This window comes from Callorhinchus milii, unplaced genomic scaffold, assembly GCF_018977255.1.
Source record: "Callorhinchus milii isolate IMCB2004 unplaced genomic scaffold, IMCB_Cmil_1.0 Scaffold14, whole genome shotgun sequence".
In the NCBI taxonomy this organism is placed as follows: Eukaryota; Metazoa; Chordata; class Chondrichthyes; order Chimaeriformes; family Callorhinchidae; genus Callorhinchus; species Callorhinchus milii.
In genome coordinates this window covers 6,842,114-6,865,816 of record NW_024704755.1, presented here as the reverse complement: position 1 = coordinate 6,865,816, position 23,703 = coordinate 6,842,114, and the positions used below count along the sequence as shown (strand labels likewise).

At 37.5% G+C, this 23,703-nt stretch overlaps 1 protein-coding gene across 1 annotated transcript in view; it reads left to right on the top strand.

Moving 5' to 3' along the window:
* The first annotated feature begins 570 nt into the window (after positions 1-570).
* Positions 571-23,703, top strand: part of tdrd12 (tudor domain containing 12) — a 33,415-nt gene continuing 10,282 nt past the window's right edge. Inside the window, exons 1-30 of the mRNA XM_007889573.2 lie at positions 571-651; positions 4,007-4,074; positions 5,534-5,698; positions 6,261-6,397; positions 6,926-7,045; positions 8,298-8,353; positions 8,761-8,846; positions 9,134-9,353; positions 9,742-9,910; positions 10,473-10,547; positions 11,230-11,296; positions 11,833-11,946; positions 12,462-12,647; positions 13,874-14,030; positions 14,427-14,554; positions 15,423-15,614; positions 16,349-16,477; positions 16,874-16,991; positions 17,286-17,425; positions 17,938-18,134; positions 18,371-18,473; positions 19,047-19,261; positions 20,170-20,380; positions 20,557-20,649; positions 21,016-21,179; positions 21,742-21,855; positions 21,964-22,071; positions 22,254-22,395; positions 22,735-22,870; positions 23,410-23,619. Of these exons, the coding sequence (XP_007887764.2) occupies positions 4,051-4,074; positions 5,534-5,698; positions 6,261-6,397; positions 6,926-7,045; positions 8,298-8,353; positions 8,761-8,846; positions 9,134-9,353; positions 9,742-9,910; positions 10,473-10,547; positions 11,230-11,296; positions 11,833-11,946; positions 12,462-12,647; positions 13,874-14,030; positions 14,427-14,554; positions 15,423-15,614; positions 16,349-16,477; positions 16,874-16,991; positions 17,286-17,425; positions 17,938-18,134; positions 18,371-18,473; positions 19,047-19,261; positions 20,170-20,380; positions 20,557-20,649; positions 21,016-21,179; positions 21,742-21,855; positions 21,964-22,071; positions 22,254-22,395; positions 22,735-22,870; positions 23,410-23,619 (3,976 nt within the window). The 5' untranslated portion in view covers positions 571-651; positions 4,007-4,050. The remainder of the gene's footprint in view (positions 652-4,006; positions 4,075-5,533; positions 5,699-6,260; positions 6,398-6,925; positions 7,046-8,297; positions 8,354-8,760; positions 8,847-9,133; positions 9,354-9,741; positions 9,911-10,472; positions 10,548-11,229; positions 11,297-11,832; positions 11,947-12,461; positions 12,648-13,873; positions 14,031-14,426; positions 14,555-15,422; positions 15,615-16,348; positions 16,478-16,873; positions 16,992-17,285; positions 17,426-17,937; positions 18,135-18,370; positions 18,474-19,046; positions 19,262-20,169; positions 20,381-20,556; positions 20,650-21,015; positions 21,180-21,741; positions 21,856-21,963; positions 22,072-22,253; positions 22,396-22,734; positions 22,871-23,409; positions 23,620-23,703) is intronic.

The window sequence follows — 23,703 nt, the reverse complement described above, 5'->3', positions numbered from 1 at the left end:
ACTCCGGGGGTGGGGGGTGGAGGACAATCACCGGAACAGATAGATCCTGAAGGCTGAAAGAGAGAAACAGACAGAGAAAGAGAAGCCATTTCGGATCCACAACATTTCAAAGCCAATGAATTGCTTTAATAATAATAATCCTTGCATTTGACAGAGCGCTTTTCACATCGGGAGGATGTCCCAAAGCGCTTCACAGAACACACTGTAAAGTGCACTGACTATTATTGCGCAACAGCAGCGTCCCACAAACAAGTCGTAGATTGAAAATGACCAATTATTGTTTTGTTTTTTTTTGGGGGGGGAGGGGGGATTAATGGCTTTGCCATTTTTGAAATTTTTTAAAAAAAATAGTGAAGTTTTTTGGGGGGGTGGGTGGGGGGGGGGGGGGTGGAGAGTGAGTGGGTGGTGCCCCAATTTTCTGCACAGGAGCCAGTGGTCAGTGCAGGTGATTGGCATCTCTGCTCCAGACACTTGGAGCTGCACGTGGCGAGTGGTGGGTGGGCGGGGCCGAGCAGGGACACGGTGCGCCTGCGCGGGCCGGGGGGGGGAGCGGTGCGCCTGCGCGCGGGGTGGGGCCGTGTCACGTGGTCAGGGAGGCGGAGGGGCCTTCGCAGCCGCTCGACGACTAAATTGACGAAAGTCGCCGTTAAGGTGAGTCCCCCGGACCCGGGGCCCGGGGCCGGGAGGGGGGTGATGGCGCTTAGGTGACGTGGCCCCGAATGGCGAGCGCGTTGTAAAAGGACACGCGTTATAAAGGGTTGGTTTGGGTCGTGACTGTTGGCGGTCGAGGTGACGGGGTCTGAGAAGGGAGTTGGTCAGAATAGGCCCAGGGGGGGAGGGGAGAGAGGGAGTGATGGATGGAGGGAGGGAGGGGGATGTGGGGGTGGGGGGCAGACGATGAGGATAATCTTAAGCGCACCATCACCTGTTACTTTCTGTGCACACGTACATGTGATTTATATTCTCTCTGCAGTTTTGCTGTTGTCTTTCACTGGGTCTCCCTTACCCTGTTTGCCACTCACCTGACTCCAGCTGACACCGAATAAACCTTACAGCATATGTATATATATGTATGTATGTATATAAAAGTTATAATAATATAATAATAATCCTTGCATTTGAGAGAGCGCTTTTCATGTCTTCTCGACGTCTCAAAGCGCTTCACAGAATACGCTGTAAAGTGAATTGACTGTATATTTGTGGGTGAAACTAATGTATATATAATACATACATATATATATATATCTTAAAAAGTTCAAACCCATACTAAAAAACTGCCTACAAAAAGGTCTGTCGGGTTATCTTTAGAATATTCTTTCTCTGTTTTTCAGCTCAACCTTTCAAAGCCTTTTGCCCTTTTGCTTTTGAAACTTGAGATATTTGGAAGAATACTTTTAAGAATTCAATGCACTTCACACCTAGAGATGTAATTACAATTGTCCAAAGACATGAGAAATTAATGCTTGGGCACCATGTTAATAACTCTTAATTCACTACACAATTGTTCTTTTTCTGACTTTAATATCAATGGCTGTGCAGCTTGCACAGTTATTGTACAACAATGTCATAATCTGCCCTTTAGATGAGACATTAAACCAAGGTCCTGACCACTTGTTCAGGATGAACGTTAAACATCCCGTGTTACTATTCAGAATGAGAAAGGAGTTTATCCCTTCTCATTTTGAATAGTGTCCTGGCCAACAAGGATACTAATAAAATTGGCTACTCATTCCATAGCTATTTGTGGGATATGTGGGGCTGTGCACAACTGGCTGTTGCATTTCACTCACAAAATACACACTCAAACTACCTTATAGTCCATCCTGTGTAGTGTTTTGAGATGTCTCAGTGACATGAAAAGTGCTATATTCAACAACAACAGCAAGATTCCATTTATAGAGCGCCTTTCACGTCGGGAGGACGTCCCAAGGCGCTGGAGATTTGGGTCAGGACCCGAGCAGGGGGGAAATGGTCAGGGTGAGGGGAGGGAAGGGAGGGAGCGAGGAGGAGGTAGAGAATCCAGAGGGGAGCTGAAGGCACAGTCAAAGAGAAAGGTCTTGAGACTGACCTTGAAGGAGGAAAGGGAGGAAGCGGCGAAGGCACTGGGGGATAGAGTTCCAGAGCCTCGGGGTTGAGAGGCTGAAGGCCCGGCCACCGATGGTAGGGCGGTTAGGGCGGGGGATGTGGAGTAGACCGGAGCCAGAGGAACGGAGGGTACGGGCAGGTAGGTAGGGGGATAGTAGGTCGGAGAGGTAGGAGGGAGCAAGGCCGTGAATGGCCTTGTAGGTGAAGATGAGGATCTTGAATTCGATCCTCAGGGGGATGGGGAGCCAGTGGAGGCGAGCGAGGGTGGGAGTGATGTGGTCCCGAAGCCTGGTGCGGGACAGTACACGAGCTGCAGAGTTCTGAATGACCTGCAGCTTGTGGAGGGAGGTGCCGGGAAGGCCGGCGAGGAGAGAGTTCCCATAGTCCAGCCTTGAGGTGATAAAGGCGTGGACCAGAGTTTCAGCAGCGTGAGGGGTGAGGTAATGCCGTAGTCTGGCGATGTTTCGGAGGTGATGGAAGGCGGTGCCAGTTGTGGTGCGGATATGAGGGAGAAAGGACAGCTCAGGGTCGAACAGAACCCCGAGGTTCCTGACCGGCTTTGAGAGGTGGAGAGTGCAGCCTTGGATGCTGATGCTGTCAGCGCCTGAGGTGCGGAGGCGCTGACGTGAGCCAATCAGGAGGGCCTCAGTTTTGCGCACGTTGAGCTGAAGAAAGTTGTCTCTCGTCCAGGACTCGATGTCGGACAGGCAGGCTGTCAGGACATCGGTGGTCGTGGAGTTGAGGGTAGAGGAGGAAAGGTAGAGTTGGGTGTCATCCGCATACATGTGGAAGTTAACCCCATGTCTGCGGATGATGTCACCAAGGGGGAGCATATAGAGGGTGAAGAGGAGGGGACCGAGGACAGAGCCCTGAGGGACACCGCACGAGACAGTGCGGGGGCCGGAGGAAAAGCCGTTCGTGGAAACAAAATGAAGACGGTGGGAGAGGTACGACCTAAACCACTCAAGGACAGGGCCTTGAAGGTTGAGGTGGGAGGACAAGCGGTGGAGGAGGATAGCGTGGTCGACCGTATCGAATGCTGCCGATAGGTCGAGGAGGCAGAGGGAGCCCTGGTCGCAGATGGTCAAGATGTCATTGGTGACCTTGACCAGGGCGGTTTCTGTGCTATGGGCAGCACGGAAACCCGACTGAAGGGGTTCGAATAATGAATGGGTGGAGAGGAAAGAGCGCAGCTGGGAGGCGACAACTCTTTCAAGGACCTTGGACAGGAAGGGGAGGTTGGAGATGGGCCGGTAGCTTGATAGCTGCGACGCATCAAGGGAGGGTTTTTTCAAAGTGGGAGTGATGATGGCAGTTTTTAGGGAATGGGAACAGAGCCAGAGGAGAGGGACAGGTTGATGATGTCTGTGATAAGTGGGGCAAGGAGGTGGAGCTGAGAGATAAGGAGTGGAGTGGGGATGGGGTCAAGGGAGTAGGTGGTAGGTTTCAGGGACAGGATGAGTTTGGTGACAGAGGGTGGGAAAACGGGTTCGAAAGTGTGTGGGGGAGGATGGGTAGGAGTCGGAGTGTGGGAGGGATGGGGTGGGGGGTGGGTGGAAGTTGGAGGGGGAGTGACCGCGGAAGGGATTCCCTTGATTTGGGATTCAAGGAAATCCAGCATCTCCTCGCAGTGAAGGTTGGAGGAGATGACCTGCGCGGGGTGGCGGGGGGGACGGAGGAGTCGGGATGTGGTAGAAAACAGAAGCCTGGGGTTGTTCTTCGCCTCCAGGATTATTATAATAATCCTTGCATTTGATATAGCGCTTTTCACGTCGGGCGGACGTCCCAAAGCGCTTGTCCTGGAGTAGAAGGACGACTTGGCCGAGGCTAGAGTGGAGCGGTAGATGTTACATTAATACTGATTCCAATAAGAGTTAGTAGTGCCTAAAGTGTATCACAACAATATTTTGTTTTGAAACAGGTTCCTCAAGACACATTTGGAAAATTTACATATTTACGTTGAGAATGATTGAAATTATCATTATAAAGGTAACAGCAATAATAAGTTTTATGGGAGAAATGGAGTATATGTCGGCCTTCAGAAGTTTCCTCAATTAATGCGAGATTAATTTTTCAATTCTGTCGTAGGTGCCCGGCACCAAACGGAAGTTGACATTGATGATCTCAAAAGTGTTCCATCAATACTGCACGTGATTTCAGTATAAGGATCCCGTGTCTTCTATAATTTCATACAAGAAGCTGTAATTGGACAAAGACTTGGGGGTCCAATTACAGTTCAAAAAGTTTAAAAATGTTCAATTTATTATTTGTGCCCAATAATATGTGGGATTGATCAGTTGGGGGTACATGAAGCAGGTGTGTGTTTGCTGAGCAGATGGAGCTACCAGGCAGAGGATAGCAGAGCTAGGGAGGTGTGAGACCATTAAATTAGGTCAACAATTAAATTGTGGGTTTAGTATGTTGTGTGTTTCTCCCTACTCATAACTAATAATACAAAACAAAAATGTTACCTCCTACTTTACACTGCTCAATTGTGGGTTGCCAACTTGACTTCATGCTGATGTCGTGTGATATAGTACAACTACTGTCAGCATCCTTCATCAATAAGGTCTCCCATATGATTAAATGTTTGCTTTCATTTTTTTCAAATTCACATTGTTGGGATTTCCGATCCCGTAGTTCGAAATATGACCCGATAATCCAAAATGGTGCAATAATTCTTTTATTATGAGACAGTGGGCTTAACAGTGTGTAAAGAAGAGCATACTACCGGTTAATCTGCGTAGAACAAAAGTGGAAGAAGATTTCTTGGCTGTCGTCCCGCTCTTGCCCTGGTTTCTCTGGTGTGAAAAACCTTGCTTCCTTCCTGCCAGTCAGGCCAATTGACTTCTCTCTCTTTCTCTCCACTAATTATACCCCTTTCTGAACACTTGCCAGATACCTTTACCCCCCTTACTCGTCCTGGACGTACTCATCCTAATCAATCATTGGCCTGGCGTCAGCCCGACCGGTATTGATAAAGTGAGTCTCCATTGTCTTGTCTATTCCTTACCTTCCTAGACCTAACACATGATGTTTTGCAGACCTTTCCTCCAAGTCCAGCTGGTACCCCAGGTTATAGTAACACTTATCAAAGTGCATCTGGAGAGAGGGGAGATAACGGGTACCATGGTTCCAGTCTGTGCCACATTCCATTAGTAAGGAAGCTAATTGGTCGGCCATTTTGACCTGTTAGTACAATTAATTAAACATCTCTTAAAATGAATATATATATAAAAACTTGCTCTATTCTAAATATTATAGGGGAATCCCTATATCCTAACAGCATGAGTGAACCATTCAGGTATTTATACCTGAATGTATGGTACAAATAAAATATCTGGACTTGATTTATGGAAAAAGAAACCAGTGCGTTACACTCAGTTTATATTGCCACAAGTGAGAAGTTTTTTTTTACAATATTTGTTGTGTATGTGTGTGTGTATAGGTAGATGACCCTGGCTGTTTCTGGGGCAGGATAACACATGGCTCCAGTGATCTTTCTGGAAATCCAGAAGAGTATCAGATACTGCAACAACAGATGAACCAGCTATACCAGAGAGGGTATGAAAAACTGGAAGAATTTAAACTTCCTATTCTGGAACAGGGACAGGTACGTCTGGTGGCGTTCACACTACCTTGTGGTTGATGAAAGTATTGAGCAACACTATATGCAAATAAAAAACATTTTGCTTCCGGCAATCCAATTTCAATTTTGCATTTTAATCTCTGAAAAATTGAGCCTGTTGAGAAAGCACATTTATCCCTCTCAATAACCTAGCCAAGACAGATAATTATTTACGCAGATAAATTGCTGATGCAGACTCCTGTCCTGCTGCTAATCTGTAGAGCATTTACATGTGCACTCATTATGTGTCCAGGCTTTACATTAGATCATAAGCTGCCTTTACCAAAGAGGAAACTGGCAACTGAATCCCCTGAAAAATCCCCTGAATGAAGATGGTTTTAAAAACTAATTTGTCTGAAGAAGCCATTGTTTTATGTGTATGTCATAAAGCTAGGTTTAACTGAATAGATCCTTGGGTTTTGTTTGAGTCATTTATACCATTATAGGGTGAAGTCTGACAAATCTTGTATGCGACTAAAATATGAAATGTACAAAATAATGAAATAACTTTTTGATAGTTATTGCATATCTTGTTTTTTCCCCTCAGATTTGTGCGATTTATTGCCATGAACTGAAATGCTGGTGCAGGGCAATACTAGAATCTCTCATGTCAAGTGGAAGTAGTTATCTTGCAGAATGTTTCCTTGTTGACTATGCAAAGTACATTCTGGTGAAAGTCAAAGAGTAAGTATCCTTCTCCATGTTTATCAACAAATGGATTTACAAACTACTTTTTAGTAAACAAGTGATTTGTTACTTAGTATTCAATATGTTTTATGTTTTTTTACACTACAACAACAAACAATATATAGTCTTTGAACATGGGGTATTTTCATCAAAACCAAGATATGGATGTGGGTTGACAAGATGACAAGAGGTTCAGAAGAGGCCCTTTGGCTCATTCGATTGTTGCAATATTCCAGACTACCCACCCTAATATCTTCCCATCACAGCACTAAGCTAATGATTTTTGTCCTCAGCGTGACCACTGTAGAAGTATAAGTGTGATGAGAAGTGATGGAAAGGAGGAAAATATTAATGGGAAAATTCACTCTCCAGAACAAAAAAAATCATCTTTTAAGATGATCCCTTTCTGCAAAACTGCAAGATATTTTATGGATCAGGACCTCTGGAGAAACTACATTTAAATGTATATTGTGTTATTACTGTTCTTTTCAAAAGCATTAATACTGTTTCTGTATTTCTGTTCAGTATACGGAGGGCAATTGATACATTTTGGAAGCTCCCATATTGTGCTAAAAAATTCATGCTCTTTGGTATACAGCCAGTAACATTGCATGTTGATGTTTACAAGGATAAAGCAAAAATTGGGTGAGTATAAGCAATTTCAAAATACATAGATACAATTCTAATATGCAGCTAAGGTAAACTCTAATGGACTTTAATAGTAGCTACACCAAAAATATCCATATGTTTTGAAGATTATCTGTCTGGCATGATTAGCTAAACACTTCTGAATTAATCCAACTTCAATCTATTTTTAGTCCACCCGAGTTCTATAAGCCCCTTGCCATTCGTGGGTTTAGTTCAGTTTAAAACCATGATCATTATTTCTTTTAACTTTGAACATTCTTAAACCTGCTAATATTTACATTTATAATATGTTTGCCAAAATTCAAGTTGGTATATTAGTACATGCTGTCGTATCAAAATATGTTATCAAAACACTGATTATTAAGTGTTACTTTGGCTCAGTTGGTAGCACTTTCGTATTTGAGTCAAGAGTGTTGCGAGTTCAAGTTAGGACTTTGATCTCACAATCTAGTCTTAAGATGACATACCAATGCAGTATTGTAGGTGTGCTATATTGTTGGAGGTGCATTCCTTTGGAGGACTCATTTGCCTGTTCTCTTTGCTTGTTTGCACTTCTCTTTTCAAATAGTGCCATAGAATCTTTAAAGATTCTCTGGCACCACTTGAAAAGAGGAGTTTTTCCCAGTGTCCTGACCAACAGTGCCCCAGGTAAAATTGTTCATTCACTTAATGGCTATTTGCTGTGCACAAATTGACTGCAGCATTTGCTTACAAAATACATAGTCAGCTCCATTTTACAGTAAATCTTGTGGAGTGCTTTGAGACATTCTTGCAACGTAACAGATGCTATATCAAAATGCAAAGATTATTTATTATTTACCAGTTTTAAAAATGCAATGCCATGTCAACCGCAATTTTGAAAATGTTTTTCTTGGTTTAGTTAATTTTTAATGTTTTGCCATGTTTTGGTTCTTGACCTCTTCCTTTTTAAATAATAATAATCCTTTCATTTGATATAGTGCTTTTCATATCTTCTAGACTTCTCAAAGTGCTTCACAGAATAGACTGTAAAGTGAATTGACTGTATATTTGTGGGCGAAACATGGCAACCAATTGCACACAGCAGTGTCCAACAAACGGTCATGGATTGAAGTGACCAATTTATTATTTTTTTTAACTTGAGGGATTATTATCAGCCTTGTGGAATAAGGAAATTTGCCCAAGGTTTCACCCTGCCGGGAATCGAACCCAGGTCTCTCACATGCGAGGCGAGTCATATTGACAATTTTCTTTTTGTGTGTATTTGCAGACCAGCAAGAAAATGGGATATTGCTGCAATTCAGTATTTTAATAAAATGGTCCAAGGTAAGCATTTTTAGCAGATATCCTAAATTATAAAGCATTGTGTTCCTCTAGGGAACATTTTGCTTATGAAATATACTATTTAGAGTAAGTATATACATACTGCTTGTATATTTGCAGTGATAATTACTTATGAGAAGAATGATTCCCAGATATGCTTTTAGCCCATGAGGGACCTTAGCTTTTTTTTCTTATTCACAATTTTTTTAAAAAAAGAAACTTTGAAATAGTATATGTATTATTCAATGTTTTACTGAGAAACTTGAGAGATCCATTTGAGAGGATGGAAGAAATACACCTTTTTTTAAATAATCGGATTGGGGATATTGATTTTAAGATCCCGATGCACTGTAATCACTGCATATTTATTTTCTGAGAATTTCTATACTGCTGACTTTTGTTCACCACAGAATCTGAAGTTGTTGAAGCAAAGTTGCAAGGTGTTGTTGAAGACAACTTTGCAGTTCAACTGTATCTCACTTTGAATGATGATAAGGTAATACTTTCCTGTTTTGTTTTTGATACCGAATGAAGGTAATTCCAGGCAAACTAGGCTTTCATTTTCACAGTTATGTACAGCTGTGAATAAGTATTTTGTCAGTACTTCCTTCCTAGGTTTAGATATGAAATATACATAATGATCTGTTTTTTGCTATATGTATAAATGTGGATTTGTTATAATCTTTTCAGTGACTCTTATCTGGATATAAAATGAGGTGTCTTTGACAGTCAAACTTTGACATTTTATTGTTCAAGACTTTAAAGTCTTCTATTCTCTTTTAGGTCTGCCTCAATGATGATTTAGTAGCAAAATTATTTGCATGCTACACTTCACCAATAAAGGAAAATCCAAATGAAGCAAAAAATATGGATTTATCACTAGAGGTCTCTTCAACACAATGCCTGAAGAGAATAACACCATCTAAGAAAAATGCTACTTGTGCTATTTTAACTCTTTGGCCTGAAATTATGCAAGGAACTTCAAGTGCCGTAATAAAGCGAGGTAAGATAGCTCACCATTACAACATTGCTAATCATGCCAGCACTTGACTTACCATGCATCCTAGTTCCTACAATCAGAAACACTAAATAACACTCTTAAGTTGAATTCATTCATGACACACGTAATATTTAAATAACATTTTCAAAAAATATTTTTTTAAAAGAAAGTGGTAAAGTGGGTCTCTGCTTACATCTTTCTTATCTGAAATATTGTAACAGTTTAACACGTAAACTAGAACAGCTATTTTAATTTCGCATTCTGTCGACAAACCCGCAAATAATAGATTGGGAAATGTTTATCTTTAGATTTTAACCATTTCTTTGTGACTTCACCTTGCATCTTGCTTCAAATTAAAAATATTTGAATTTCCTTATTCTGTGATTTGTAGGTTCTGTTCACAAAGAGGCAACAGTTCAATGTCTACAGGCAGAAGAAAGGAACAGTGATCAATGCAACATAACATGTGAATCATTATCTTCCAGGAATTCATTAGATCCACCTCTGAAAATGTTTTCTTCTCTGTTGGAGAAATCGGAATCCGATTACAATAAAACCCGGTATACATAGTTTAATTTAGAAATGTGCTTGCTTTCAAGGGGATAATCCACCTACAAAACACACAGTCACTACACTTTTACAGTAAATCATGTGAAATCCTTTAAGGTGGACTCTCTGATCAAAATTTTCTGGCAAGTTCTTTCTAGTAGCAAATATCAAGTTTGTATTGTCTGCCTCCATCCCATTTAAAAAAAATTAAAGTGATACCTTTGAATACTGAACTTGATTCAATACAATACAAGAATGGGGAATGGGTGTAGTAATAATTCTGATAAATGGAATGGAGGTTGAATATTGAAATGCAGTATAGCTGATTGAAGGATTTGAATTTATTGTGAACTATGTGGTTTGGCAGCTTGTAAATCATAAAATGTAACCACCATTCAAAGCTCTGGTTAAGTGGGATTTGTAATTCACTATATTTACTGCTTAACATGTTTAAAGAATGAGAATGCAAAGTTAGATCTGTTCAATTGATAATGGAACATCTAATCTTGTATCCTGAAGTTTTTTTGTCTTCGCACCTAAGAAGCAGAAAAATGGTTCCTTTTAAAAATTCAGGTTTCATCTGTGCAATAGAATGGAGAAAGACCAGACCATCCCCAAAGAGTTTGATGAAACACAAGCTTGTGCAAGGTGTGTACATGACACTTTGTCACAGAACTGTTTGTATTTATATTTTATAATGTAACTCAGAGCAACAAATAATTCTGTTTGTTCCCATACAAATACACAGCCGCTACACTTTACATTAAATCCCGTGAAGTTCTTTGGGACATCCTGACATGAAAGGTGATATACCAAATGTATAGTTTTTTTATTATTATTGTTTTTTTCATAAACCTCCACTTGTTTCATAGTACAATGTTTAGTTCAGCTTCATTAAAATAAATTATTTGGGAGCTTCCACTCCTCTCACCAGCTGTTCCCTGCTTAAATATAAGTGTGTCTCAAAGTTGAATAAAAGGCTATTTAATTTAGCTTTTGGGTTCAGCTATGCAAAACTCCTACATTAATCTTTTTACATTGGGTTGTAGCAATCTAATTTTTCCAGTCCTTTTCACTCTAAATATGGTTTAGAATTCCCTATTCCAGACACTTGGTATGAATCTCAGCAAACATGGTTAACATAAACTCATTCTATTCCTATCTCCCAAGTTAAAAGCAGACTGTTATAATAATTAATTTATCATGCTTTATCTCCCTCACAATTTCAATTTGGGGTTGACTTTCCTTTATAAATTTGTGCTGAATTGGCACGGACTGATGGTTCTGAAGAAATATTTCTGTATTAAATATTAATACAATTGATTTGCAGGCTTCTACAGTTGCTAAATCCGGATCCATTATGCACAAGATATGAATCTGAAATGCAGGTCCAACAGGTAAATGTTGATGTAGTTAAAATTAGTTTTGAATTACATTGGTTTTATGCAAGTGAAATATTTTGAATTTCGGAGGTACTTTCTCTGGATTAATTGCAGGGTTTTTCTAGCTTTAAAAAAGCATATCGTCAAATTTTGTGAAAATTAGCAGTGATATCCTGCATTTCTTTAGCTGAACTTGTATTTCTTAGCCATAGATTAGCTCTGTTGTCAGATCAGTTCTACAATATTTACTACAAGCTAGAAAATGTCATCAATATTAATCAAAAATCTATTACATTTTTTCTAATTGGTCCATACGAAACGTGAACAATGCAGGTGGTTAGCAAGTCATTGTGACCTCTCATGGTTGCTGCATTGATGTACTGTTCATGGTACTTAATTTTTGAATTCTTTTCCAGCAAAAGTTCAACTAAAACTATTTTTTTTTCTCTGCACAAGTGTCTTCGGTCCAATGAAATACTAGTTTTGAATTTGTTTGCATTATGTGATGTCAATTCAGTTTATGTTGACAGATTTAATGTTATTCTGATTAGTCGTCACAGAATGTGACGTTTGACCCATGGAGCGGAGTTTTGGTACATTCATTTGTCAAACTGAGTCCCTGCAAAAGCCTGGAAATGGCACCTATTTCTCTGGATTTGAAAAAGGTAAGTACTGTATTGTTTTAAACAGGCTACATAGAGTTTATAACTGCAATATTAAAAGTGAATTCACAATTTGTCATTTATCTTGTGCAAACATTAATGCAAAATACATATTGGTACATTTTTTCACTTTCTCAGCAATCAAAGTCAATACAAATGTGTCTGGATTCCACCATGTTATTATGCCTGTAGCAGAAGGAGCACCATTTTGAAACCTACTTTGCACTGCTTCTAATTGTAGCCAGCTAATAACGGATATGTGTGGTTGTATTGCTATTTCACTGCCTTGCACTGCGTAGAAAACCTATTTGCAACAACAACTTGAATTTACACAGTGCCCTTCATGCAGGGTAGTGTCTCGGAGCACTGAACAGCGCCATGTATTCAACAATGAGTAGCTTTTTTTTATATGACATGCCTGATTGTTGGTAGAATATTGTAAACAGTGTCAAATTTAAAAATATAACTCCTTTATGTAGTCAAGGCAGTGCAATAACCTGGGTTGTCTTTGCTTCAAGGGGCTGTCCAAGAATACCTTTGTAGGTCCAAATATCGCCCAGGCTTACTGCTGGCCAGTTATAAGTCGGGGTTGTGATTTAGTTGCAGTATCACAGAAAGGAGATGATCCTCTTCTATATATCCCTCCATTGCTGAGCTTTCTGCAATCATCATCTCTATATAATACGCTTTCTAGTCAAAATCGGGTAAGGAGCATGGTGTGTCTGTTTTTGGCTAACGCTAGTGTTTTGTAGTTCTAACTCTTCTGAGAATTTATTAATTATTGGGTGTCAAACATCTTTTTTGAATATACTGACAAACTTATAATTATAACATTTTGTACATACATCTAGATATAACTCTTTCAGGAGTTAAAATTATATATATATATGTGTGTGTGTGCGTATGTGTCTGATTCATTAGTCACTGTTTGTTTGGCTGAGAGCTTACATCCTTTGTTCATCCTTGAAAAGGAATTGCCACAAACACTTCCTTTTTGGCAACAAAGTTCAGACCTGTGCCAAATGATTTTTGATAACTTCTTTCTCACACAATTTAATCATGTTAGCTTCTGGTAAATCTATACAAGATACTTTCAATAGAATACAACTGTGAAGACTTCACATTCTGTGATCTCTGCATGTATTCCTGTTCATTGGGTCTCCTGCTTCTGAGTTCAATAGATTAGAGAGAATAGGGAGGGAATAACTACAAGGAAATACCTACTTGTCTTACATGTCTCACATGTCCAAAAAGTCATAGGTAGTGTTAATATTCAGAGAGATTTAGGTGTCCTTGTACATCAATCACAGAAAGTTAGTATGCAGGTACAGCAAGCAATTAGAAAGGCTAATAGCATGTTAGCTTTTTTTGCAAAGGGGTTAGAGTACAAGACTAAGGAAGTCTTGCTGCAATTGTATAGGGCCTTGGTGAGACCGCACCTAGAATATTGTGTGCAGTTTTGGTCTCCTTATCTAAGAAAGGATATACTCGCCTTAGAGGGTGTACAACGTAGGTTCACTAGGTTGGTTCCTGGGATGAGGGGGTTGACCTGCGAGGAGAGGTTGAGTAAACTAGGCCTATATTCTCTAGAATATAGAAAAATTAGAGGTGATCTTATAGAAACGTATATGATTCTTAAGGGTATTGACAGGATAGATAGTGTGAGACTGCTTCCCCAAGTTGGAAAATGTAAAACTAGGGGTCATAGTCTCAGGATTAAACGTCAGCCTTTTAGAACTGAGTTGAGAAAACATTTCTTCACTCAGAGGGTAGTGAATTTATGAAATTCTCTACCCCAGAAGGCTGTGAATGCTCAGTCATTGAACATATTCAAGACATATTCAAATGGTATGTTTTTAATTGTAATTGTAATAATTAAGAAAACAAATATTAACTGAATTATTTCAGTCTCTTTTTCTTTGAATGCCAGCCATTAGTGGTAATTGTATGTCCTGGATGGCAGAAGGCTCATTTTACATGCCAGAAACTAACAGAATTAACTAGATTTTCTCGACCTCTTCATCCATCATTGGTTTTAATCGGAGAAGATCCTGAAGAGGTGAAGAATATAAAGCTTGTTAAAGGATGTAAGTAGACGTATTTATCTGTCAACAACAGAAATTCCAAACGACCACCTCATATGTAAAATGACTGTCTTCTATTTTGCAATATGTCTTATGATTTGTTTGCATTTGGTAAGACTATTACTATTATAACATGAATCTATTCAAAGTAAAATTAGTCATGCATACCTAATGTGTTCTAATAAACATCTGAAATATGCTTATCAGATAAGCAGATATCAGATAATCTAATTACATCAGAAGTTTTTCTAATTGTTAGATACATTTGTCTTTATTAATCCCTCTTATAGCAAACTGATTTATAGTTTCCACACTCAAAATAATAGGAACTCCGCTGCAGTACTTGGATTGTTGATGGAAATGTTGAATCATAATTTTAAAACGACAATCTAATTACAGGTGAAGTAGTTGTTACAACTCCGCAAAGTCTTGTTCGAGTTCTTCAAAAGCACTGCCTATTTTTTATTCGGCTCAGCCACTTAGTATTGGATGGAGTAAATATATTGTTTGATGAAGCAGTCAATGAAGTAAGTTGTATTGACTGGTTCAAACTTTTGGTCTGAACACCTAATGTGTTGAGAATTTTCTGTGTCATTGTCATCATCTAGAGCAGACTTTGGTTACAAATGATGTCCAGTTTTTTCTCTGCCAATCTTAAGAGTGGTGAGATAGTTGAAGCCAAGAAAAAAAAACTATCTTGAGTAGACTGTTTACATGGTCAAACAAGTATAAAGGTGGATAATAGATGTCAAAGAAAAAAACCTCCAGGTTTAGAACGTGTAACCAAACATCTGAAAGCACGCCACAGGTAATGTGTCGTGCCTGTAAACAGCCAAATAGACCACCAAGGTCTCACGAAGTGCGATAAGGTGAATGACTAGTTTATTTGGTGAATTGGTGGCCTGGACACCAGGAGAAACTCCCTTCTCTTTTCCTGAGGCTGAGCATTGAAACACTGACTGATTCATGTTACTATGGAGTGGTAATTCCACCTCTTCACAGTAAGCTTCTGATTTCACTTGTCTCAATATGGAATTGCTGAACAAAAACTAGAGAGCGTTGGTATTGTTTATTCTACTGAGTGTCCACAATAGGAAGACTCAGACTTGAGCTATGAAGGAAGACTTATCCATCCTTGGAATTAGTTAGAGTTGGAAAAGGAAAGTTAATTTCTTTCCCAGGACTAATATTAGGAAATAATGCATATGTGGACATTGCTGGTATTATCCAATATTATTGTTTGATTTTATTTATTTCAGATTTTGTGATGTGATTGACTGCTGTCCTCACAAACTTGAACATTATATGTTGATTAAGCGAACATAAATGTGTAATTTAAGAGACTATATTTTCTGATACAAAGTGTGAAACTAACCTATTTTATTGTAAATGTAGATGGCTACAATCTTACAGTGCTACAAAGAGGCCATCAGTGTTCCAGAGAGAGAATCAACACCACAACAACTGATAGCTGTTGGAACACATTGGACGAAGAGCATGGAATGTCTGGTTAAAAAAACCCCAAGTGATCCATATATTATCATAACAGCCATGGAAGAGGCCGCACTATATGGAAATGTGCATCAGGTTTGTATTGGGGACGTGTGGCTAGGTCTGAGTCATTTAATGCTGATGCCATCTTTGTATGTCATAACATATCCATTACCTTTTCTAAAAAGAAAAGTCTTTGCTAGTATAGCAGAATGTAATGTATTAAAAGAACCATTTGAAAAATACATTGACCCCTTTTCTGTATCCTCTTATACTACCGTAGAAGATTTAATGTCAATTCGTATTCTGATTTTTTTAAAAAAATATATTCATCTTGTAGCTTTTTTTGCTCTGCTACATATATTGAAACGATGTTAGCCACACACTTAGCATTTATTAGAATTGTCACATAAATACTGATGGTGAACATTTATTCTGTCTTAAGAGCAATAATTCCTTTTAATTTCATTTTGGGTAGTGCAAGTTTCTGCCAGTGCTCCAACTATATGAAAATCTTTGTTTACTATCTCCAGTTTACTGATAATATAGCATTGCTTTTTGATCTTTTGATCAAAATGTCAATTATAACCCAAAGTCTGCTGAAAAATATTTAGTATTATAAAGGAAAATTGTGGTATTTGGCAGTAATCTCAAGCATCACAGAGAAGAAAATTCCATTTTGTGTCATTAAAGTACATTGCTTATTGTGGTGCTGAGATAATTTTGTAGTTTGTAATATTTTGTTTTCTAATTAGAGTTTGACTGGAAACTTTTTCTATCACTATTATTTGCAATAAGAAAATCTGTTTTAAGGTTTTTTTTGTTACTAGATGATACATCTTTGTTTGGATTGTGACAAAACATCAGTTTTGCTAAGTATTTTGGACTTTGCCTCTGAGACATCCCTGAAGACTGTAATCTTTGCTAGTTGTGCTGAGGAGGTGGACCATGTGTTCAAAGTAGGTATTTGTGCAGATAAAATCCTTGTGCCTCTGTTTGGTTACTTTTTTTTTACGGAAGCGTATTTTGAATAATCAAACTTATGAATTAATTGAGTTATATACTTACAATTAAGTTAGATTCCTTTTCTTGTACAGTACCTTGTGCCACTTTATAAAAAATGCTTGGCGTATCATTCTGTTTTTGTTCAGACATTCAATGCAGCTGTTAAATTGTGTTGAAATGCATTGTTGTGCTTCTTTGCAAATTATTGTGACAGAAAAATTCATGGTTTATCTCCTCCATTTAGTTATGAGCTTGATAAAGTACTTTATTAAGGATAATTAAACAGTGCAATTGTTCTAAGACTAATTATTGCATTTGACATAGTGACTTTTTCACAACTTTCATTTTAGGCTTTGGACAGTAATTCCAATTACTGTATGAAGATCCATGGGGAACAGAAATTTCAGTTTAGCAATACCGTAGATCAGTGGAATAAGGAATTCAGTCCTGGCACACATGTAATATTGGGTGAGCATTTTAACACTTCAATTTTAAATATGCACAGGCATATTTTTAATATATATAGTAACTACAATAACAACTTGCATTTATAAAGCACCCCTCACACGTAATGGTATTTTCATTAGTTGCTCATTTCTACAAAGAAAGATTAGTATTTGACCATTTGATATAGTCAAACTGTTGTTTAGCCACATTGCTAGTGATCCAAGTAGTTCCAGATACCATCACATGATACTTCAATTAATTGAGACGTTTTTATGCATTTAGAAATCCTAATTTAAATATGAATTTGCCTGACAGTTACGACTGATGAATGTATTCAGGCCTTAAGAATCACAGATGCCACCTGTGTAGTCCATTATGGTTTCCCTTCTTCTTGGAAGACATTTGGAGCTCGCCTGTGTTGCATGGTTGACAATTTTGAGAATCTTATTGTAGAGGTAAGTAATGAGTTGTGTTATTGTGGGAAAGTGTTCTTTGTTAATGAAAAAGATCCAAAAGATCACTTTCTGATTTTTACCATAGCTGAATTTTTTATGACAATGAGTATGTGAGTTTGCTTTACATATGCTTTAAATTAAAATAAAGCACTTTTTTTTAAAGTGTATTACATTTGTTTTTACCTGCTAGAGAACAGTAGGGCAAGTTTCCTTATTACACATGCTTCTGCTTATCTAGCAGTAAATAGGAATCCAGTTATTACTTGAGTGGAGGATCGTTTTTCCGGGGGTAATAATAGATTGGTCACTCAATCCACGTGTGTTTGGGGGACACTGCTGTACCCAATTGGCTGCCATGTTTCACTCACAAAATATACAGTCAATTCACTTTACAGTATATGCTTTGAGACATCTCAAAGATGTGATAAGGCGCAATATCACATGCAAGGATTATTATTATTCAGCACAAATGAAGCTCTATTGTACTAACGCAAATGAACTCTTACCACCAGGGATTAACTCCTCAAAGACAATCAATTGCACTAATGACTGATAAAAATGCACATCAGGCAGCTGCTATTCTGCGCTACTTAGAAAGAACAGAGGCTAAGATTCCTACAGAATTGTATGAATTTACTGCTGGTTTGAACGACAAAGAAAATTATGAAAAATCTTTATGTAAATACCTGAAGATGCAAGGAGTATGCAGGTATGTAGAATTACCGATGGTTTGTTCAGTAGGGTTAAAGTTACGAAACTACAATAAATTGTATTTACTTAGTGCCTTTCATGTCGGGGGTGATGTCACAAGGGGCTGTTTTAGTATATTAATGTTGCATTCTGTAAAGATTCATGCAACAATGAACTAACACTAATTGTGTAGATTGGAATTTATGCATTTAACATACTGAATAGTCAACTAATATTTGTATTATGTGTTTATAGAAATAGAAAATTTTGTAACGATCGTCATCGGCTTCACCCAGTTGTAGATAAGCTACGATGTCTTACAATTGGAAATAACTTACCATCAACAGGATATATTGAGGTAAAATTGTCCTTATTTTGATGTGTTCTCTTGAGAATGAATTTACTTTTAATGTATTCATTTAATTTTTGTCATTTTTCTCTGTGTAGTAGGATATTCTGGAATCTGCTGAACATGGCATGTGTGAGTGGTATATCGGAAATGCTGACTCTGTTTGATCTTAATGTTTGCATGTGACCCTTCATCCAAGACCAAATTGTTAGCCTCTGTGCCTCCTTTTAGATCCTGATGGATCTGCTCTGCATTTTTATTTCTTATGCCAGTTGCACACAGTATTAATCATTTGATCTGCATTCTCTTGTAGAAAATAACTACTGCATAAATTCATGGGAGGCACCTTTCTGTATACAGGAAAAGATGATTGAGTGAACAACACAAAATCAATAATATTTCAGATGATAAGCAAGTGTAGATTGAAACAAGTGATTTATTTTCTGTTGGTTGGCCAGTGCTTTCTTCTGAATGTGTGGAGAATACCTTTCTTCGAAAAATTAAGATTCTCCCAATGAAGTACGTTTGTAGGGGATGGAATAGATTATTTTTCTCACATCCAGTAAATTTAAATTTGTCTAGATTATTCCAATGTGTGTCAAAGAGGCTTCCCGCTATTTTGGACGAATAATAAGTCACAGAAAGAAGTGGACGAATTCCCCAGTTTCAATGGAGGAGAACTATCTGAAGATGTTGAAAGATCTGACAGACTTCTATGCGGATGAGAGTCATAGACAACCAGCTAAACAACTGCAAGTGTCTGCTCTTTATGGAATTGAGGAAAGCACATATAGCAGGTAAAAAGAGGCATTTATTTTGCAGCTATCAACAAGACCCTAAAAGTACAGAAATCTAGTAAATACATAGCAGATTAGGTTCTAAAAGGTGTTTTCCCTCTTTTATACTTTGTAAATATCTACTAGAAAAGCATGTTGAAAGTAAGTGAATTAGCAATTTCATAAACTGTTTTATAAACATAAATGTTTGTCAAAAATCATGCATGTATTGAAAGAATTCTATCTACATTATGTAAATATGTTGGCATCTTCATCCTCCCAGCCCCCATCAATGGATTTCTGCCAATAAGCTGAAAAAGTCAATTTGCACTGAGTCTATTTGCCCACAGATACATAGTCATTCCACTTTACAGTGAATCCTAAGGCAGTTTGTATATTTTGCTCTAGCCAGTTAAATGTAACTAGGATCCAAACAAATTTTGAAGGTGAGGTTTAATCCTTTCCACGAATTACATGCATTTACAAATAATCCGTTAATCTTTAGAGTTAGATATAATGGGCTGTGAACCAAATTCACTTGTCTGTTCTGTGGATTGCAGTAAGCTAAAGTGAACTAAACCCACTTTTGATTATTGTATTGTCATCCTCTGCTGAACAATGTCCATGTGGATATCAGGTAAGGATAGGATGAGACTGATGTAATGTCCCAAGGTTGAGTAACCTTCTAATCTTATTGACTTGGCTGCTTAACAACAACAACTTGCACTTATATAGCGCCCTCTACACAGGGTAGCATCTCAGAGCACTTAACAGTGGCAGAGCCTGACTCCTTAATGAAGAATGGCCACGTGAGTGAGGTACAAGAAAATCTATAGACCTCGTTGAACTGTATTCCAGCAAGAGTCATTACCGTCACACTAAGAGAGGGGAAGAAAACTTCAGTAGCATTTTTCTGTTCTGTTTTAAAGGGTGCAGTTAATATCATTGCCAGAGGAAGTTGACGATACAGTTTTCAGCAATGTAGAAGTAAAGTACATCGACTGTGGTCAAATGGCACTAGTCAGGCAGAACCAGCTGCTCCAGCTGCCTGCACACTTTCAGCTTTTGCCAATGCAGGCTGTGGAATTTGTCGTATGTAGAGTGAAACCTATTGACAATGAAATGGACTGGAATCCACAGGTAAGCTATGAAAGTTTGAAGAATTGTTATATACTCGTGTTCTGATACTGAACTTACAAGATTAATCATTTTTGCTTCATACCCATTCATTTTGTTTGAGTTTTTGTGCCACAGAAAAGTGTTATTTTCTGTGTAGTTCTGTTTTAACCAAAACTTAATATCTGATTTTAAACCAGATTTCGAGACCTATCAAACAAAAAATCACTGGTAAACTACATGAAGCTAAAATTGTCTTTGCTGTTGGTAACACACTATGGCTGGATCCTGTGGTGAGTGTGAGGAGCCGCTTGCTTCATTATTTACAGTATTAATCTTCTGGCTACTGAGTAAAGTGCAAAATATATGTAAGATTTAATATTTGTGGGCTTTGGACTCTCCATTGTACCTTTTTAAGTTAGAAATGTTTAATTGGTGATGTTGAACATGTTGCAATATTGGAGAATTTCTATTTATTCTTGTGGAACTTGATTTAATTTCTTCAAAGATTAAAAACAAGTTGCTGTAAAATGTAGAGTTCTATGTGCATTAAGAGTATACTGTTGTGTAGATCTGAGGTGCCATATTTTTTATACAATGCAATCCAAAACCAAATAGTTATTAATATTTTGTTCTAACATCTTGTCTCTGTTACTAAGGTCCGTGTGATAAAGCTGGCTGATGTGAAAACTACAATAACTGAATATAATGTTCGCTCAGAGATCATGAACTCTGGATTTGGAACTGATAATCCAGAGCACATTGAAAAGCTAAAATCACTCTATCAGAGAGCGGGTCCTAGTTTATCCAATGCGGATTCTGAGTAGGTTGCTATGAAATTAACACAACATTCCAATTAATTAGTTTGTACACCATAAATCTTAATTTTTATTTTTTAATGGTAATCAATAGCAGTAAAATACATTTGGAAATCTGTGTAGTTGATACATTTGTGAGGTCAATGTTTTAAAGATGAACCTTTTTTTGCTTTTAACTTTTTTTTCCCCCCCTCAATTTATTCTGCAATTTGAAGTCCCCATCTGTAATACCTCTCTCAATTGCTCTGCATTTTATGAAATAAGATTTATTTTCATTTCTTTATATTCTTTTAACTCTGGTTGTGTCCAGCAACTTGCCGTGAAACTTGGCCAAAACTAGAAACTCACTGGTTAGGGAGGGAATGTTGGATCAAAACATTTTCCTATCATAACAGTGATGAAATACTTGGCCACCCTTAAATTCATGTGAACTTGAAAAACACCAGATTCAGCAAATACAAATGGTAACTTGACAGCCTTAATTTAGATGGTTTGAATTATGTTCAAGGTAGCTATGAATGAAATTAAACTTAATGCAGATGTTAACTTTTTTTTACAACTCAACAGTAAAGAGTTAAAATATTCCATACTGGAGGATAATGGAAATTACCATTCAGTCATTATATCTGAATTTTCCAATCCACATGACTTTTATGTGCAACTAGTAGCGACTCAGAAAAAGTAAGAAAATCTATATTGTTGCAGAAATGTGTTATTTTTTCAAGTGTTTAAATGTTTTATGTAGATTACATTTTCTAAATTTCAACACCTTTTTGTGTTGCTAAATAGACTCTGTACTTTGGAGGATGAGATTAACCAAACTGCTATAGAAAAAGAAGCTTTTATTTCACCAGCTGTTGGTGATTTGTGCTTGGCATTCAGTGGAACTGAGAAGAGGTAACTAATATATTGTCAGCATTTCTCTTATCTTTCCCCAAAGCTTCTCTTCCCCTCTGCTCCCTTTTCTGCATGCACGCATATAAACCTTGGCTGGATACTATTATTATTCCTTTGCTTTTCTGTAATTGTGCCTCCTAGATAACCCTTTTCAGCTTTACATATTTTTAAAAAATCCTTAGGTGGTATAGAGGAAAGATCCTGTCATCTGCTGAGACCAAAGGAGAATATCAGGTGTTCAATATGGATTCTGGTTCTTGCAATTGGGTTTCCCTGAACAAAATTAAACATTTAGCCAAAGCTGATTTTAACCTTCCTTTTCAGGTCAGTTCAATTCTTTAACTCAAAGTGCATTGAATACCTGTACATTGATTTTGAAAATGGTAACTTGTATTATAACATTGGGTAAATTAAAAAGAGAAAACTTTCAATTATGAACATCTTTACCAACAATTCTCAATAGGATAAGAACTCTGATGCCTCTTGACACACATTTTAAATTCACTAACTTTATTGTAAATGTACATTTATTAATCAACTAGAAATTTGCTTTTAGTTTTAAACTATTTCTGCTATTTTTAAAGTATCATGTTTGGCTATATTGTCGACTATGAATGTTTGTGAAAATAGATTAGTAAAAATTATACTTGTTTGATATTGTAGGCTATCTGGTGTTCTCTGAATGGAACAGAGCCTGTGGGAGATAGATGTGAGCTGGAGGGTAACAAATCCATGCAGATCACCTTTAAGGGCAAGAAACTTCAAGCTAAAGTTATCAAACAAAGTAAAAATGCTGAAAGTGAGTTAATATTAATTGACGACACCTGGAGTTTTTTTTTAATTCAGGTCAGGCTAAAGTGTTTTTCAAAATATTTATTTGGATTTAATACCAATAATGTTGGAGAAACTGATGAATCTTTTTATTTCCTGTGATATTGCCTTGGATATACCTTATTGTTCTCTTTGGTCAACTGTTCATATTCTTCAATTTTTTTAAAATAAATTATATACAGTTATACATTTTAAATCATTTAGGGATTCCCAGTTTCCTTGCTAAAAATTCTAATAATTGCAGAATGTGCAGATTTTCTTAACTTCAAAAAAGGGAAAAAATATTTTTTTTTATAAATGGTCTTAATGGCATACAGGTAGTACTCAAGCTTGTAATAAAAGAATGAATATTGTACTAAACAGCTGCACATGTCCTAGTTTTAACTTTTGATTTGATAAGCGTTGAAATTGATAGTGTAGCGAACTTTGTGATAATTTTTTTTAGTAAAATATCTCAATAAAATGATGAAATGCATGTTTAAAGGCTTTTTTAAAATCCTTTTGTAGCTTGTGCAGTGTGTTACCATGTGGATATGCAAGATCTTTCTAATGAAAGTTTTGTGAAGCTATCAGAATGGATTATATCTAAAGGGCAAGGTCGAGGGACGCCTACAACTTTAAATCAGTTATTTCCTGAAGCGGCTGCAGAAAATAGCCAAAGCAACTCGGTTGCAGGCCTGTGTTCTTCAGTCTATGCTCTTTTGGGCAATAAAAATTGTAAGTGCATATGTGAATATAAAATTGATGAACACTTTTGATGCTAATTTTAAGAGCTGAATAAATGTGTGCATTTTATTTTAA